The sequence below is a fragment of the Amphiura filiformis genome, unplaced genomic scaffold (genome assembly GCF_039555335.1).
Source record: "Amphiura filiformis unplaced genomic scaffold, Afil_fr2py scaffold_25, whole genome shotgun sequence".
In the NCBI taxonomy this organism is placed as follows: domain Eukaryota; kingdom Metazoa; phylum Echinodermata; class Ophiuroidea; order Amphilepidida; family Amphiuridae; genus Amphiura; species Amphiura filiformis.
This window is the reverse complement of record NW_027305489.1, coordinates 857542-874285: the sequence shown is the minus strand read 5'-3', so window position 1 is coordinate 874285 and position 16744 is coordinate 857542. Positions and strand designations below refer to the sequence as shown.

The 16744-nt window shown below is 33.5% G+C and overlaps 1 protein-coding gene across 1 annotated transcript; it reads right to left on the bottom strand.

Moving 5' to 3' along the window:
* Positions 1 to 264: 264 nt before the first annotated feature.
* LOC140143692 (protein Wnt-8-like) lies at positions 265 to 6724 on the bottom strand. Its single transcript, XM_072165507.1, has 6 exons — positions 6368 to 6724; positions 5641 to 5677; positions 2933 to 3062; positions 2195 to 2320; positions 1242 to 1384; positions 265 to 937 (listed from the first exon to the last, which is right to left on the bottom strand). Exons 1-6 carry the CDS (start codon positions 6442 to 6444, stop codon positions 404 to 406), a joined length of 1047 nt encoding a protein of 348 aa, XP_072021608.1. The 5' UTR covers positions 6445 to 6724; the 3' UTR covers positions 265 to 403.
* Between the last annotated feature and the right edge of the window lie 10020 nt (positions 6725 to 16744).

The following is a 16744-nucleotide window of genomic DNA, read 5'->3' as shown; positions in this document are numbered from 1 at the left end:
GGCATCTATAATGTTATAAAATTAGGGTCATGTGTTGTACTCAGGCTTTTCGTTTTGGAAACATCAACATCAAAAGTTCAGTTTGTTGAAATAATTGCCAAAACTTGATTCATAATTATATTTATGACATTTACATTTGCTTATTTCCTGTCATCATATTGCAATAATTTAATATTTTTAAATACTTAAAAAAAGGTGTTTTTTTTCATACTTCCAAGTATGAAGTATATTCGCTTTATATGGCAGCAGCATAAATTCATCAAAATGGCACAGTTCATATTATTGCAAGACGTCTCTTTCAGTTCAAACGTCAAACTCCAACTGTAGGTAGCCGAAAAATATTGATAAGTTTGTTTCAATGGCACTAAATCCACGAGTTGTACAAAAACTGTCCAGCTCAAGTTCATAAAATCTCGCAAGTAAAAATGTTCTTCTCCGTTTTACATTTATCACACTTCACGTTGCAGCACCATTGGAATTGACAATTACAGCTAGTCTCCACCACAATCTTAGTCTTCTTTACTCTAAGTCCACATTTAGTACATAGTCTCTTGCAACTACGTTGTTGCCACGCGTCCATTTCATCAGCTGAAGCATCATCTTTAGGATGTCGCAGACACTCACGGCCTTCCGTACCGCGGGTACCGATGGTAGAATTTGCGTTACAGTAATCAGGGGACCTCTCTAAGTACACCAAATTCCTCTTTTTCATAGCAGTAGAATCCTCGCTTGTTTCTTGTTCTTCGTTGGTGGAAGTAACCAGTCCATCGATGAGTTGACCACGAAGATAATCGACACGGACAGCATCCAGATATTTCTTCTTGAGTATAGATCCGATGACGCGGAAGTCAGCGAGTTGATCCCAGCAGGTTTGGATTGAGCAGCTACCTGACACACCGTGACACTTGCATCGTCGTTGCATGGTCTTACGAACAACCTATAAAGAAAAAAATGAAAACAATTAAGGACGTTAAATATACTTGCAGATTCTGTTTCACTAGAGTATTTCTTACAGCATTCACGCTCAATTAAAAAGTTACTTTAGGCACACGTTATACATGGCCATATAACAGTATTCTTCTCGTCTACTGAAGATAGCATTAGGAATTTACATATTTACGAAATTGTCTACACACGAATTATGTTCTTTCCCCTTTTTTGTCCTCCAGCAGTTACAGATAAAACCAATAGGTTACTTTTCACTAGTAGTTGAAAGTAAATTTAAGGAAAAATACTCTTACCTTTCTTCCAACTTCGTTGTTATGGAGATTGGTGACAGCTCTCGCATCTTCACCCGTCTCTAAACCGTCGATGAACGTCTTGGAAACTCTCTCACCAAAATCAACATTATCGCTACAACCACCCCATTGCCAGTTGTCACCGCCTAAAAAGTGAGGAAAAAACAATCAAATTAGTCAAGATATAACATTGAATACACTGGTCAAATAAACATATTTATTCCCATTTATTTGCATGTTATAACCAGGGATGTAGGCCTACATGTAAGTAACCCTGAAGAAAAAAATACGGAAAATTGGGAAAAAGCGCGTAAATGGGGGCTACAAAGCCCCAAAACGGGCTGAAAATAAAAGATATTGCGTAAATCTGGACTACAAAAAAAACCTGAATTCTGTAAAAATACAGAAAACTTACATCCATGTATAACTTAATTAATTATTCAAATTAAATAAAATTATAAATGATTGAGAAACATGTTTGGTCAATGACTGGGGCAAATGAAACGGAAAGTTTGAGTGGAAAAAAATGTTTAAAAACGAGTCACTGCAAGGGAACAGATGAAATGAAATAATTTATAAAATAATTTGAAGGGTGTTTTCTTATATTCCAGTACTTGTATCGCTTGTCATTTTAACCGTTTTATTTACATATGTAACTGATTTCAAGACATCCATGTCATAATGGCCGTATAAAGTATATAAATATTATTATATTCCTGCAAATGTTTGGACTAAGAAACCGTCATGATCAGAGTGACCGAAAACCACGGACATCTCTCACTCAAAATAATGTTATTCTTCAAGAGTATTTTATTTTATCAGTTGAGGCATTTCATGACGTTTTTGTCAAGTTCGAAATAGGCATACCGATATGTAATCATGTGTATGTGGTTTGCTTTTTTCAATAAAAGCACAATGACAAAAAAAAGCGTTATGTACGGTATTTCATTACTTACCCATTTGTCCGACTTTGCTGTTGTCACATCCACATTTGGTGAAGTCGCCCATACTACAATTCTTGGTCAGCGTGAACATCACCCCTGCAGTGCTGATGGCATGGACGAAAGACATCTCACGAGTAGCTGTATATTAAAGAAAGAAATACGTGTAACAACTTATTAAAAGGAACTGGAACATGCATTATAGTGTAAAACCAAATCAAACACACTCTCTGATGATTTTAAGTTAATTTTCTATTTAGGGACCGATCGTTATTTACGGCAGGGGGGGGGAATGGGTGTTTTGGCAAAAATATCGACAAAAATTTTCGCGTTCCCCCTCGCGTCCGCTCAAAATCTTCGTGTTCCCCCCCTTGTTTTCCCAATTTTCTCCATTTAAAATTTAACAATCCCCCTCCTGGTTCAACTAAAATTTCAGGTTCCCCTCAAGACCACAAAAAATTTCATGTTCCCCTTAATTTACCCATTCCCCCTGCCATAAATAACGATCGCTCCCTTAGGTTACAGCTGCACTAATCTCCATTTTACTCCTGCATGCTAATTCATATTTAGGCCCATATTGTATTCTAAAGTTTGAGAGAAAATATTGTGTAAAAATAAAATGATGAATACTCGTTGCGTTTACTAATAACAATATGGCATTAGACATTTTTTCTACCCAACTGAGGGTACATTCTGTATTGCTTTTATTAATTTCCTATTGCAAGTTACGTTAAAAAGTTAAAATCAACTTACGATTCAACTCGGTGAATAACGACAGCGAGTTGTCGGGACAATTCCATCGATCCCACATGAACTGGTGTTTACACTCCGACATGGCGTGGTTCGCTCCAGCTGCTATGCTGTCAGAGTAAGACAAATAAGTCTGTGGAAGAGATGTCAAAAATATATGGTTAATAAATAACAATAAATTCAAATCAGCATCATATAAGCACGAACAAAATACATAATTAAATAAAACTTTAAAAAAAATGAAATAGCTTAAAATGATAGCAGCCTCTGATCAGAAATTACAGTATAAACACGGGAATTGTTTATTTCGTTTTATTAATACGATTTCTTCAAGACAATAGTCATCGTTTTTCACCCTTTTTAATCTAAACAATGGGCCTAAAATGGAGAATTCCAACAATTTTAAGCCCAAAAAGAATATGATGACGTATGAGATCGATTTATCGACACCAATAGTGGTAAAGTTCCATATCGATGAGTCATCCTTTCATGAAAAGAAGAACCTAATTTAGATGATGATATCATAAATTCATTACCACGCACGACTCAATTAGTTTAGGCACGTTATTATCCTAAAATCCTATCGACAAGATGCTCCGCAATTGATGGCCATTTTAAGTTAACCCGTCCTGTATCGAAAGTATGCTAAAAAAAATTAACCCTGCTTATATTTTTGCACAAATGAGAATTCTACATTTCATTTTTTTTTAGATTTAGATTTATTTATTTGAACATTATACGCTTTCATAACAGCGGCACACGCATGTAAAACAGCGGTGCGTTCATAAAACATTCATATAATCAAAGAAGGGATTAATTAATATAAGGGACTGCTAGGAATACTTGGAGGAAGAAATTATTCAACAATCGGATAAAACATATTTATGCAACACGACTATTCCCTTTTCGCATAGGAAGTATTAAGACGTCTCTTCCCCCAAAATGCGCATTGTGTGGTGGTGGCATTTACGACATACATTTCTAAAGAGGATTTGCATTATTGTGTTTTTCAATTAAAGCTACACTTGAAGTCAATAAGATTACAGAAGGCATAAAAGGATACAAACAAGATCAAGAAACCCGTGGGAATAAGAAAGGAGAAACATCCAAAAGATACCAATAATCAAAGACAAACTTTGAGGACTACCACAAAACAAGCGAAGCAAAGAACCAGAGATGATGCATGAAAGAACAAAGTAAAATCTAAAAATATTTAAGAATATGGACACAACCCAAGTCACCAAACACACCACAACTTCATTCATGTGAAAATTATAATAGTATGATCCCAACCTCGTTATACATGTCACGATTGTATCCGATTTAACAAAATTTACCGAAAACAATTTAGACTCAAAGGCATGCCGTTTTTTTTCGCAGAAATGTTTTCATTTATATACATCTATGATCTACATAATCACTTGTTAACCAGTTATGGAAATGTCCAACCAAAATTTAACCAGAGACTTGTTTTTTGTTTTCAACTTTTGTTGACCTAATGAATGTTCTATGATAATCCACAACTTTTGCCAAAACATAAACCCCAGACTTAATATCGCTTCTGAAAAATCCAAATTCTTAAAGTAAAAATGCTACAGGCAAAGAAAGCCGCTTTTATAATTTTGTATGTATTTTTCACTGTGTTATTCTCACATATCCGGTCACTTAGGTGTTGAAATTTTTAAGTAAAATAACCCTGACCCATTCAAACCATGCAAGCCAACAACACAACAGCTATGGACGGGACACTCCCTAATACTGCATTTTTTAACGTAAAAAAAACCTTTTGAATGTCTACAATATAGAAAGGAAAGAAATGATGATACATGTATGACGTACTGAATGAAATATTCCATTAAAATTCAGACCATTAGCAAAATATAAATCCCTCCAATCCACGAACAAAAGTCAAAACATGTATTCAAAATTGTATCATGTTTATACACCACTTGTGCCGAAACAAGTGAAAAACAGGTTTCAAACAAATCAACAAGACACAACAAACATACGGGGAGGTCTCAAAAGCTGCAAAAAAATCATAGGTGCCCGATTATGGACTAATCTGGGCTAAGTGGCGTAATACATAAAGACGAATAGCACTCAAATGGATGTCAAAGCACTTAAAAGATTATTTTAACACAAGCAACAATAAAACCATGCATTATGCGGGTGCGCTTCGGAGACTTAGAGCAAACAGTAGAAAGTAACAAAGATATATACAAATAAGAGAAATAAAAGCGCTTCATAATTTACTCAATTGAATAACTACGGGAATCTATTGATATCCGATGTCTGAACAAGGTGAAAGTATGTTAACGGAATTTCTTAAATTTTGGCAAATCTCATGGAATATTTACAATTTACAAAGACATGAGAACATGTACGTCCTAAAAAGGACGGCAACCCGGGACACGGAAAACCTCCTCTAGCCTATCAAACCTTTTTTTGCTTATAAGACAATATGTAAAGGAATCTATTTAAAGTATCGCCTCAAAAATTGTGATCATTTTGCTTGGATAATCTAGACAAAGAAGAAAACAGAAAATAAAGTAGCACTGAAATAGAAATTTGTCAATAAAGTCACATTCTAACGGGCAAACAGTCGATATATCCCAGGTTGAAGTGCTCTTGAAAAGTAACCAAAGAAAAACTCAACTTGTAACAGACATTTCAAAATTTAATTTCGGATGGTAAACAACTAGAATTCTTACCTTTGAACCAGCTAGAAGTAGATTACTTGCTTGCGACCTGTCAAATAATTGAGAAAGAAAACAACTGGTTATTAAAACACATCTCAAGTTTTATTGTTTTTTTTAATACCAACTAAATTTTGTATTGTAACAGTACACGCTGTATATTCAAAACACAACTTGCCAAAAATGGACACATGGATATTAATATTTTCTCATCAAACATGCACCCGAATTGTTGTTGTTGTTCGACTTTAAACATGCAATTCAAAATAGTTACCAGCACACGTAAACAATGTTTTATTTGACAAATTATTGCATGTTCTTACAATTCAGAGCAAAATAAAATAAAATAATAGATATTTTTACAAATTTCTCTGTCGTTTCACTGGGCCAAAATTAGATGTGTCATAATTTGACGATGCCCAACAGTTACTGTAAAGTGTTGTACTTGTACGATCATGATTATACCATATTATAATGAACTCATTTAATTACGGCATGTATAATATAAATTGTGTCCATGTAATACTACTTTAATATTTGTACCATGCTTGTTATATTATTCAAAATTGGTGAATACAATTAAATTGAATTAAATTGAATTGAATTGATGTAAAAAAGAATTAAATTAAATTAAATTGAATTAAATTGATGTAAAAAAGTATTGGATTGAATGTGAATATTGAAAAACAAAATTACATAACTTAATTAAAATTTTCTCAGTATTTAAATAAAATGTACTTACCATCCATTGATGAAGCAATGCACCTGTAGAACAGATAGCGAGCAATAAAACAAAACCACAGCAACTTGACGAAACATGATGACGATTCTTGCACACAAGTATATTCCAATATCGAAGTATTATTCCAACAAATTAAGAATCCTAATAACTTTTTAAAATAGTAGAATGATTGTATTGATGAGATGTTGTTCTGACGATAGCTAGAGCAAATGTGACGCTAAAAGCAACTTGCAGTTGAATTCCATAGGAGGATCGACCCATATAAGTATAAAATTAGCTTCCTTTGCATGTCCCGAAAAGACAATCGACATAAGCGCACATCAAACGTCGGCCGCCACTTCCTCCCTTGTTCATTTGAGACAGGAAAAGAAAAGAGAGAGCGAAACGCGGCTGCGCATTTACTCCAAAATCGACGAGCCGTATCCGTCGAACTTGCCGTGTGGTTCGTTGGAAGATTATCCTCTTGACCAATCAAGGGGCTACGCATGAATATTCATAATCTAAAAATTGCTCAAATAGCCTTCGGCGGACTCCTTTGAAAATTAACTTGAGCTCCATTACCTCTTTTCACTGAAAAGTTATAATCTCTGGGAAGAGATGAATAGAAACAACCCATTTCGAAACAAAATTATTTATTGGGTCCAATATAATTATAGAGCATTCGATGTTAGCTTGAGTGGTAAAATGGTGGTATGCCGAGGATTATTTTCTTTTCTTTAATATATTTTTGGTAGTCTTTGTTGTAAGCACTCTGGAAGTTGGTTTTTCAGCTCAAGATATTCTCAGGTTAACATTTGGCGTGATGTACATCTAATTTTCACCACATCTTCTTTTGTCCACGTTGTATTTTGTTTCACCCTGAAGGTAGGCGGGTATTCCGTAGGATTATTTAACTTGTATGACAACTTTAAAATATGATTAAACTATGCTGAACAGGACCATTGAGAAATTTTAACAAGAAAAGCGGCGCTGAGTTTGACTGTGTCCTACTTTGACCATTTGGAATTGGAACTTAGGATTGAAATTTTCACATATTATGACAACAAATGTAATATATTTTAATAACTATTTACTTAAGGACCTATTCAGTGATCCCAGCGTAAGTGTAAAAAAATAAAATTGTTTATAAATTGCTTAAAAGTGAAGGATAAGTCATTCAAATTGTCATTTGGTATTTTTGAAATGACAAATTTGGAAAAAAAAACAAAGAAAACAGCAGTACTGACGAAGTTGAAGGTCCATGAACAGAAAGTTAGCGTTAACTTATCTGTATGTACTCCACATTTAATTAAATCATGATATTATGATAATATCGTTATTTTGTGTATTTCTTTAATTAAATCATGCAAATTCAAAACTTCTTTCAATATATCGATCCAACCAAATGATCCAGCTAAACCAATTGACAATCTCCATTGTCATGGTGTGATTGAAATTAAATAGACTGATTGATATCAAAGCGACGGCTAAAAACAATAACTCGGAACTTCCAACGAACTTCCTGTTTATAAAATTACTAAAATAGGCTCTCAAATCGATGACAAAAAAACCCATATGGGTCTGACACAGCTAACTCAGCTAAGAGAATCTTAAGTTCAAGTAATTTGACAAAATTCTAACTTTAGCGCTCTCCTTTTGTATTTACATATCATGTAGGTTGAGTGTGTAACTACCATTATTGCATAATTTTCCGCGTCCGAATTCTTGTATAAGTTCCTTTAAGATTTCACACCATCAAATAATCACTATTATTGTGGTATTACTACCATTATTATTCCTACCACCTCCATTGTCATTGCTATATTATTATCAGTATTTATTATCATCCAATTTATTAACTTTTCCTTTTGTACTTTTTCATTATTATTATTATATGTAGTATTATTATTATAAATAGTTATGATAATGATGATTGTGTGTTAATTGTAATAATTTAATATGTGCAACCATCTATTTCATAAATATTTCTGTATGTGATGTTGTAGATTTATGTGAAAATAATACAATCTGAATCTGAATCTGAATTAAATGGTTGTGAGCCCTTAATTTCAATTATCAGAAAAAAATATTACCTGATAAATCAAACATTAAAATGAGCATAAATTTGAATTATTTCGGCTAAATTTGGATAACGTTGTCATGGTAATAGGATTTCGTTTCAAGTAAGCATAATTGATCAGATCCGAAATTATCAGTGTGAAAATGAAAGACTCTTTCCCGTAAATATTAAATAATGCGGTTTTAACAATAAAGAAAACGAAGACAGAAGTATCAGAAATTCAATTTCTCGTGTATAATGTTCGAAAGAAAGAAAGAAAGAAAGAAAGAAAGAAAGAAAGAGAAAGAAAGAAAGGAAAAAAGAAAGTAAGAAAGAAAGAAAATTTAAAATATATTTTGATCGTGTTGAACGAGTGAAATCTATGTAGAAAAGTACAACTTTCGTTTATGTTACAAGTAGATTTACCAATTTAAATTGCTATGAGAGGCTTATTTTTCACTGAAACTGATTGAAGGCAGCAGAAAACACCAACTGCGCACAAAGAAACAAAATATAAAACACATCAAAAACGTAGGTCCATGAAAAGAAAGTTATTAGCGTTAACTTATCTGTAGGCCCTATATACTCCACATTTAATTAAATCATGACATTATGATAATATCGTTATTTTGTGTATTTCTTTAATTAAATCATGCAAATTCAGAATCCGTCAAAACTTCTTTCAATATATCGATCCAACCAAATGATCCAGCTAAACCAATTGTCAATCTCCATTGTCATGGTGTGATTGAAATTAAATAGACTGAATTATCAAAGCGACGGCTAAAAACAATAATTCGGAACTTCCAACGAACTTCCTGTTTATAAAATTACTAAAATAGGCTCTCAAATTGATGACAAAATACAAGAGAATTTAAAGTTCAATTAATTTGATAAAATTCTAACTTTAGCGCTCTCCTTTTGTATTTACATATCATGTAGGTTGAGTGTGTTACGTTACTAATGTAAGCTACCATTATTGCATAATTTTCCGCGTCCGAATTCTCATGATTCTTGTATAAGTTCCTTTAAGATTCCACACCATCAAATAATAGTAAATTGTTGTGAGCCCTTAATTTCAATTCTCAGAAAAAAATATTACCTGATAAATCAAACATTAAAATGAGCAGAAATTCGAATTATTTCGGCTAAATTTGGATAACGTTCTCATGGTAATAGGATTTCGTTTATCAGATCCTAATTTATCAGTGTGAAAATGAAAGACTGTTTCTCGTATATTAAATAATACGGTTTTAACAATATAGAAAACGAAGACAGAAACGTATCAGAAATTCAATTTCTCGTGTATAATATTCGAAAGAAAGAAAGGTGAGTATTTACTTAGATTTTAGAGCGTAATAAATTACAACGATATGATGTATTTTAACGTTGATTTAAAAAAAAAAAGGTAATTGAATCCGACAATCGAATCATGAATACCATCTACGTATATAATAATCTGAGGTATTTTCATTTTACACGAAAGAATCCATAATAAGGCAGTTCGTAAATATGTCACACAAATGGTCAAAATTCGATACTCGTTTTCTCAGTAATTTGACATTGCAGATAGTGCAAACTATTCTTTTCCGAAACCCCACTAATAATAGATAAACAATTTGCTGTCAATTTCAAGAAAATCAGAGCAAGTTTATTTTTACCCCTGTACGAATGTGAAAAATGACCTCTTGTTGCGGGCATTCACTCCCAAAACTGCCATCTTTAACAACCTTGTTTTCTTTTGGTTTCAAACAAATAAAGTTTGCATATTTTGAAAGTTGATAACTGACTTTCTCTGCATGAGGCGTCTTGATTTTGCATCCCTGTTCAGTATTAAGAAATAATGTCATTAAATTTCATTGCGGACGTACAAATTATATAAATTTGTACGTCCGCAACGAAAAAAATGTACGTCCGCAACGGCCAAACATTGAGAAATTTTGACCAAAAGATAAAGGCTCTGATTTTTTTTCTTTGCTGGTTTTCTTTAGCTTTGTCCCTCTTGCAAGCAAAACTGTATCATCTGGACACTACAGAGCAATATTGTAACTGAACATGCTGAAACACAAGTAACTCAAAAAGTGAATACGTCCGCAAGTGCGCAACGGAGGTGTTTTTGTGACCTGTCAATGGGATTGGAGTTAAAGTGTCGTGGTTTACACTTCATATAAGCCTCATATACAAGAGTTCAAAATAAAAAGCCTCAATAATTTTGAAGTTCTGGGTCCTCAAAGTCTTCTGAATGTACGTCCGCAACTACGGAACTGCCAAATAGTACTTATTATCTAATTTATTATACGGCTGCACCCGAATCTTGTAAAATAATGTGGGGTTTAAGAAGGCCTATAGGCCTATGGTAATGAAGCTAGTGCAGTTCTGTGTAATTTGAGTAGTTTCAGTTGCTTACTCTTAATAATTATTGCAGCCGAAAGCAGTGGCGGTGCCAGGAAATCACGAAGGGAGGGGAAGGGATATAGGGAAAGTGAATTGTGCGCGCAAAATTACCGCAAAAAGTGGACATTTTCGTAATTTTGGGGTTTTAACATTGGAGGGCGATGGGGGAAAGAGTTTTGACTGGTGGAATTCCCCATACCCACCCTGGCACCGTCACCGACTGGAAGTTAGATAGATAGATAGATTTATTTGGAATCTTCACTTTTACAACAGTGGCACTCATCTACCCGATGGTGCGTCCACATCAATATTACAGTACATAAAAAGTTTAAACATATAAAAGATAATAACCATCACAAAATAAGTGGAAGTACAAGGTCTCCATCAAAAACATAAGAATTATTTACAGATATTAAATTAAACATGTCATATTTATGTACATTTAGGCCATTCATCAATAAGTGTCAACTTCACAATAGTGATTACTTGCTTGAGTTAATTATTTCTGTTCTTAATCTCCAAGCGCGCTTGATATAACTTTTACTGAATTTATCAAAAATGTAACCTAACGTTCTATCAACAATATATATGTTTTCCATCATTAGAAAATATTTAACATCGTAATTATCATTACTTTGAAAGTAGAACCATTGCCAGAAAGAAGAAAGGTTGTGCGTGCTCAGTTCATTTTTAAGTTTATCATATTCTTCATTTCTTATGTGATTTAATTTCTGACATGTGAAGAGGAAATGATTGGTACTTTCAAGATCGATATTACATAATTTACATATATACCCGTGTTATGTTCATGCCAAGATTTAATGTTATATTCAAGTGGAAGCGTATTAGTACGAGCTTTAAACTTAAGCAAACTTCCATAAAAATCTGTGGAATCAAGAAGATAATCTTCTAAGCTTGGTTTTTCCTTATATTTACAGTAATTTACCAGAGTTTTCTTCGTTGAAGCCATCTCTAACCATAATTTATCATCTAGTTCTTTTTTAATATAATTAAACGAGTTCACCCAGTTACTGTTAAAAGGTTAACTAAAAAAAGTTAGTTAAGTGAATTAGTTTCACGAGGGCCCACTAATTCAAAATATGCTTAACACTAATTATATAACTCATCAATATGCATAGTGCTGATGTAGGTAAAATACTTGTAACATATGAGCTATCTACCCCTTATGTAGGTATTGATAAACTACTTGTAACATGTGTGCTATCTACCCTGATATAGGCATTGATGAACTACTTGTAACATGTGAACTATCTACTCCTGATATAGGCATTGATAAACTACTTGTAACATGTGAACTATCTACCCCTGATATAGGCATTGATAAACTACTTGTAACATGTGAGATATCTACTCCTGATGTAGGCATTGATAAACTATACTTGTAACATGTGAGCTATCTACCCCTGATATAGCCATTGATAAACTACTTGTAACATGTGAGCTATCTACCCCTGATATAGGCATTGATAAACTACTTGTAACATGTGAACTATCTACCCCTGATATAGGCATTGATAAACTACTTGTAACATGTGAGATATCTACCCCTAATGTAGGCATTGATAAACTATACTTGTAACATGTGAGATATCTACCCCTGATGTAGGCATTGATAAACTATACTTGTAACATGTGAGCTATCTACCCCTGATATAGCCATTGATAAAGTACTTGTAACATATGAGCTATCTACCCCTGATATAGGCATTGATAAACTACTGGTAACATGCAAGCTATCTACCCCTGATATAGGTATTGATAAACTACTGGTAACATGTGAACTATCTACCCCTGATATAAGCACTGATAAACTACTAGTAACATGTGAGCTATCTATCCCTGATGTAGGCATTGATCAACTACGTGTAATATGTTAGCAATCTACCCCTGATGTAGGTATTGATAAACTACTAACATATGAGCTACCGTATCTACCCCTGATATAGGCATTGATAAACTACTTGTAACATATGAACTATCTACCCCTGATATAGGCATTGATAAACTACTTGTAACATATGAGCTATCTACCCCTGATATAGGCATTGATAAACTACTGGTAACATGCAAGCTATCTACCCCTGATATAGGTATTGATAAACTACTGGTAACATGTGAACTATCTACCCCTGATATAAGCACTGATAAACTACTAGTAACATGTGAGCTATCTACCCCTGATGTAGACATTGATAAACTATATACTTGTATAACATGTGAGCTATCTATCCCTAGCCTGATGTAGGCATTGATCAACTACGTGTAATATGTTAGCAATCTACCCCTGATGTAGGTATTGATAAACTACTAACATATGAGCTACCGTATCTACCCCTGATATAGGCATTGATAAACTACTTGTAACATATGAACTATCTACCCCTGATATAGGCATTGATAAACTACTAGTAACATGTGAGCTATCTACCCCTGATGTAGACATTGATATGATAAACTACTTGTAACATGTGAACTATCTACCCCTGATGTAGGCATTGATAAACTACTAGTAACATGTGAGCTATCTACCCCTGATGTAGACATTGATATGATAAACTACTTGTAACATGTGAGCTATCTACCCCTGATGTATGTGTGATTGATAAATTACCGTACTGGTAACATGCAAGTTATCTACCTCTGATGTAGGCATTGATAAACTACCAGTATCATGTGAGCTATCTACTCATGATATAGGCATTGATAAACTACTTGTAACATGTGAGCTATCTACCCCTGATGTATGTATTGATAAACAACTGGTAACATGCAAGTTATCTACCCCTGATGTAGGCATTGAAAAACTACTAGTATCATGTGATAAGCTATAAGACTACCCCTGATGTAGGCATTGATAAACTACTTGTAACACGTGAGCTATCTACCCCTGATGTATGTATTGATAAACAACTGGTACATGCAAGTTATCTACCCCTGATGTAGGCATTGATAAACTACTAGTATCATGTGATAAACTATATGACTACTCTGATGTAGGCATTGATAAACTACTTGTAACATGTGAGCTATCTACTCATGGTGTAGGCATTGATGAACTACTTGTAACATGTGAGCTATCTACCCCTGATGTATGTATTGATAAACAACTGGTAACATGCAAGTTATCTAACCCTGATGTAGGTATTGATAAACTACTTGTAACCTGTGGGCTGTCTATCCCTGCTACAGGCATTGATTAACTACTTGTAACATTAGAAATTCACTAAAAGTTACCTATCTATCCCTGATGTAGGTATTGATAAACTACTAATATGTGAGCTATATATCTACCCCTGATATAGGCATTGAGCTATCTACCCCGGATGTAGGTATTGTTAAACTACTCACATGTGAACTATCTACCCCTGATGTAGGTGTTGATAAACTACTTTTAACATGTGAGATATCTATACCTGATATAGGCATTGATAAACTAGGGCCTACTTGTAACATATGAGCTATAACTACCCCTGATGTAGGTATTGATGAACTACTGTAACATGTGAGCTATCTACCCCTGATATAGGCATTGATAAACTACTTGTAACATGTGAGCTATCTACCCCTGATGTAAACATTAATGAACAATATACTTGTAACATGTGAGCTATCTACCCCTGATGTAGACATTGATAAACTATATACTTGTAACATTAGAAATTCACCTAAAGTTACCAATCTATCCCTGATGTATAGCATTGATAAACTACTAATGTGTGAGCTATCTACCCCTGATATATGCATTGAGCTACCCCGTACCCCTGATGTAGGTATTGATAAACTACTAACATGTGATCTCTATCCCTGATGTAGGCATTGATAAACTACTTGTGACATGTGAGCTATCTACCCCTGATGTAGGCATTGATGAACTACTTGTAACATGTGAGCTATCTACCCCTATAAACTAAATAACATTTGAGCTCTCTATCCTGATGTAGACTTTGATAAACTACTTGCAACATGTGGATTATCTAACCCTGATGTAGTCATTGATAAACTACGTGTAACATGTGGGCTATCTACTCCTGATGTAGATATTGAAAAACTACCGTAAAATGGGGTAACTTTGGGCACTTTTCAGAGTTATGAAACCACTGCTTCTAAACAAAACCAATTATATTTCTAATTAACTCTTTTTTTTGTGACATTAGGGTTCCCTTCTACACATTGAGGTTGAAAAAGTTTTTCAAATAATTTTAAGGGTGCCCTATGGGTTAAAAATAGCCTGACCAAAGTTACCCCACATTTGGGGCACCTTTGGTCAGAGCATTCATTAGGCCTACATTTTCATGAAGAAGAATAAATGATCTTCGCTGTATATGGGCAAGTTTTTGTTTTTTTGTGACATTTGACCCCTTGCAAAATTCATAATTTTTCAAGATTTGCAATCGATTGGTGGTATATTTATATTCAATTTGTTGCCAAAAAGGTTTAAAATCGTGCAAAGGAAATGCGCGTTTTCACGTTTATTCAATTGGACGCTCTATTGGTGGTGTGCGCCCGGAAGAGGACACAGATTAGGACGTTTCCATTACCATTGTAGGTATATATTTATATTTATAATTTTATTGACATAATTTTTATTCATAATTTGCAGACAGAAAAATACAAATGAATCTATAATATTATGTAATGTTTCTCAAATAACTATTAATGTGTTCATTTGTGGTATTTTGGTCGTATTAAATTATGAGACACAAGTCATCATCCTAAAAATATTCGATTCGCCACAAATGTCGTCTGCTTCAATGGATAACCTTTGCAGGCTGTGATTGGTTTATTAAAGAAAGCTCGTCAACTATTAAAAACTTTTATCCAATCAAAACTGCCGTACTTTTAATATAATGCCATTGAATTATTTTGTACCTGTAAACAAATCCTCGCGAAAAGATTTTAGATTGATATAATCGAATGCTGGACGGTTCGCACCCTTTCAATATCGGACCCGTGCACTTTCGCCCCCTTTCTATTTCGCACCCGTGCACTTTCGCCCCCTTTTTATACCGCGGGTATTGTGCTGCTGTTGATTGATGCACGATCGATTGCTTGAACTCCCGGCGGTGCGGCGTAGTATGTTTATAGTGATGGGGCCGTCGGGCATGCACTTATTAAGTCATGATAAACCCGGGAAGGAAGGAAAGAAAGGATATATTATAACAAGATAGAGGAACGATTTTTTTTTCTCAGTATATATTACAGGCCAGATATTTTAGCAGCAGGCTTACCCAAAATAATGAAATAATTAGAATTCAATGATAAAAATAGTAATAATAATAAATAGTAATAATAATAATAAATTTATATTTAATTATTAATTATAATCTGTATAAAAACAGTGAAAATTTGTTCCAACTGACGACCAAAGGATGGATCCAAAAGGATACAAGTGTCAACAAGCAATGGATACAATTAAAAGCAATGAAAGTATGACACAACATCCAATGGGGGAGTAACACAAAACATATAAACAAAGTTAATTTAATAATATAATATGATGATAATAATAATAATATGATAATAATAATAATAATAACAACAATGTTAATAATATAAACAAAGTTTATTTAATAATATAATATAATGATAATAATATGATAATAATAATAAACAACAATGATATGAGGATGAATGCCGATTATTTTTATCATATTCATTTATTATAAATTTTTTGTCTCTTAGTGAAATATTGTATTAGTCTATGTACATTTTTGCATTATAATTATCTTTTAACAAACTTTTATATTTTATATTTTAGTAATGTTTTAATATCCACACGGACATGTGGAAGATCAATATTGTATTGAACATGTTTTACCGTGTATAAATAAAGTTATTATTATTATTATTATTATTATCATTATTATTATCCCTCACTTTTCTCAAAAAAATTGAGATTTTTATACCACTGGAAACCTCTGGCT

What these genes read in the sequence shown, in the direction of transcription:
- LOC140143692 (XM_072165507.1), bottom strand. Translation starts at nt 6,444, where the DNA reads ATGTTTCGTCAAGTTGCTGTGGTTTTGTTTTATTGCTCGCTATCTGTT. An exon ending in CATTGCTTCATCAATGGATG is followed by an intron (nt 5,678 to 6,367) that starts GTAAGTACATTT and finishes ATTATTTGACAG; the next exon opens with GTCGCAAGCAAGTAATCTAC. An exon ending in ACAACGAAGTTGGAAGAAAG is followed by an intron (nt 938 to 1,241) that starts GTAAGAGTATTT and finishes TTTTCTTTATAG; the next exon opens with GTTGTTCGTAAGACCATGCA.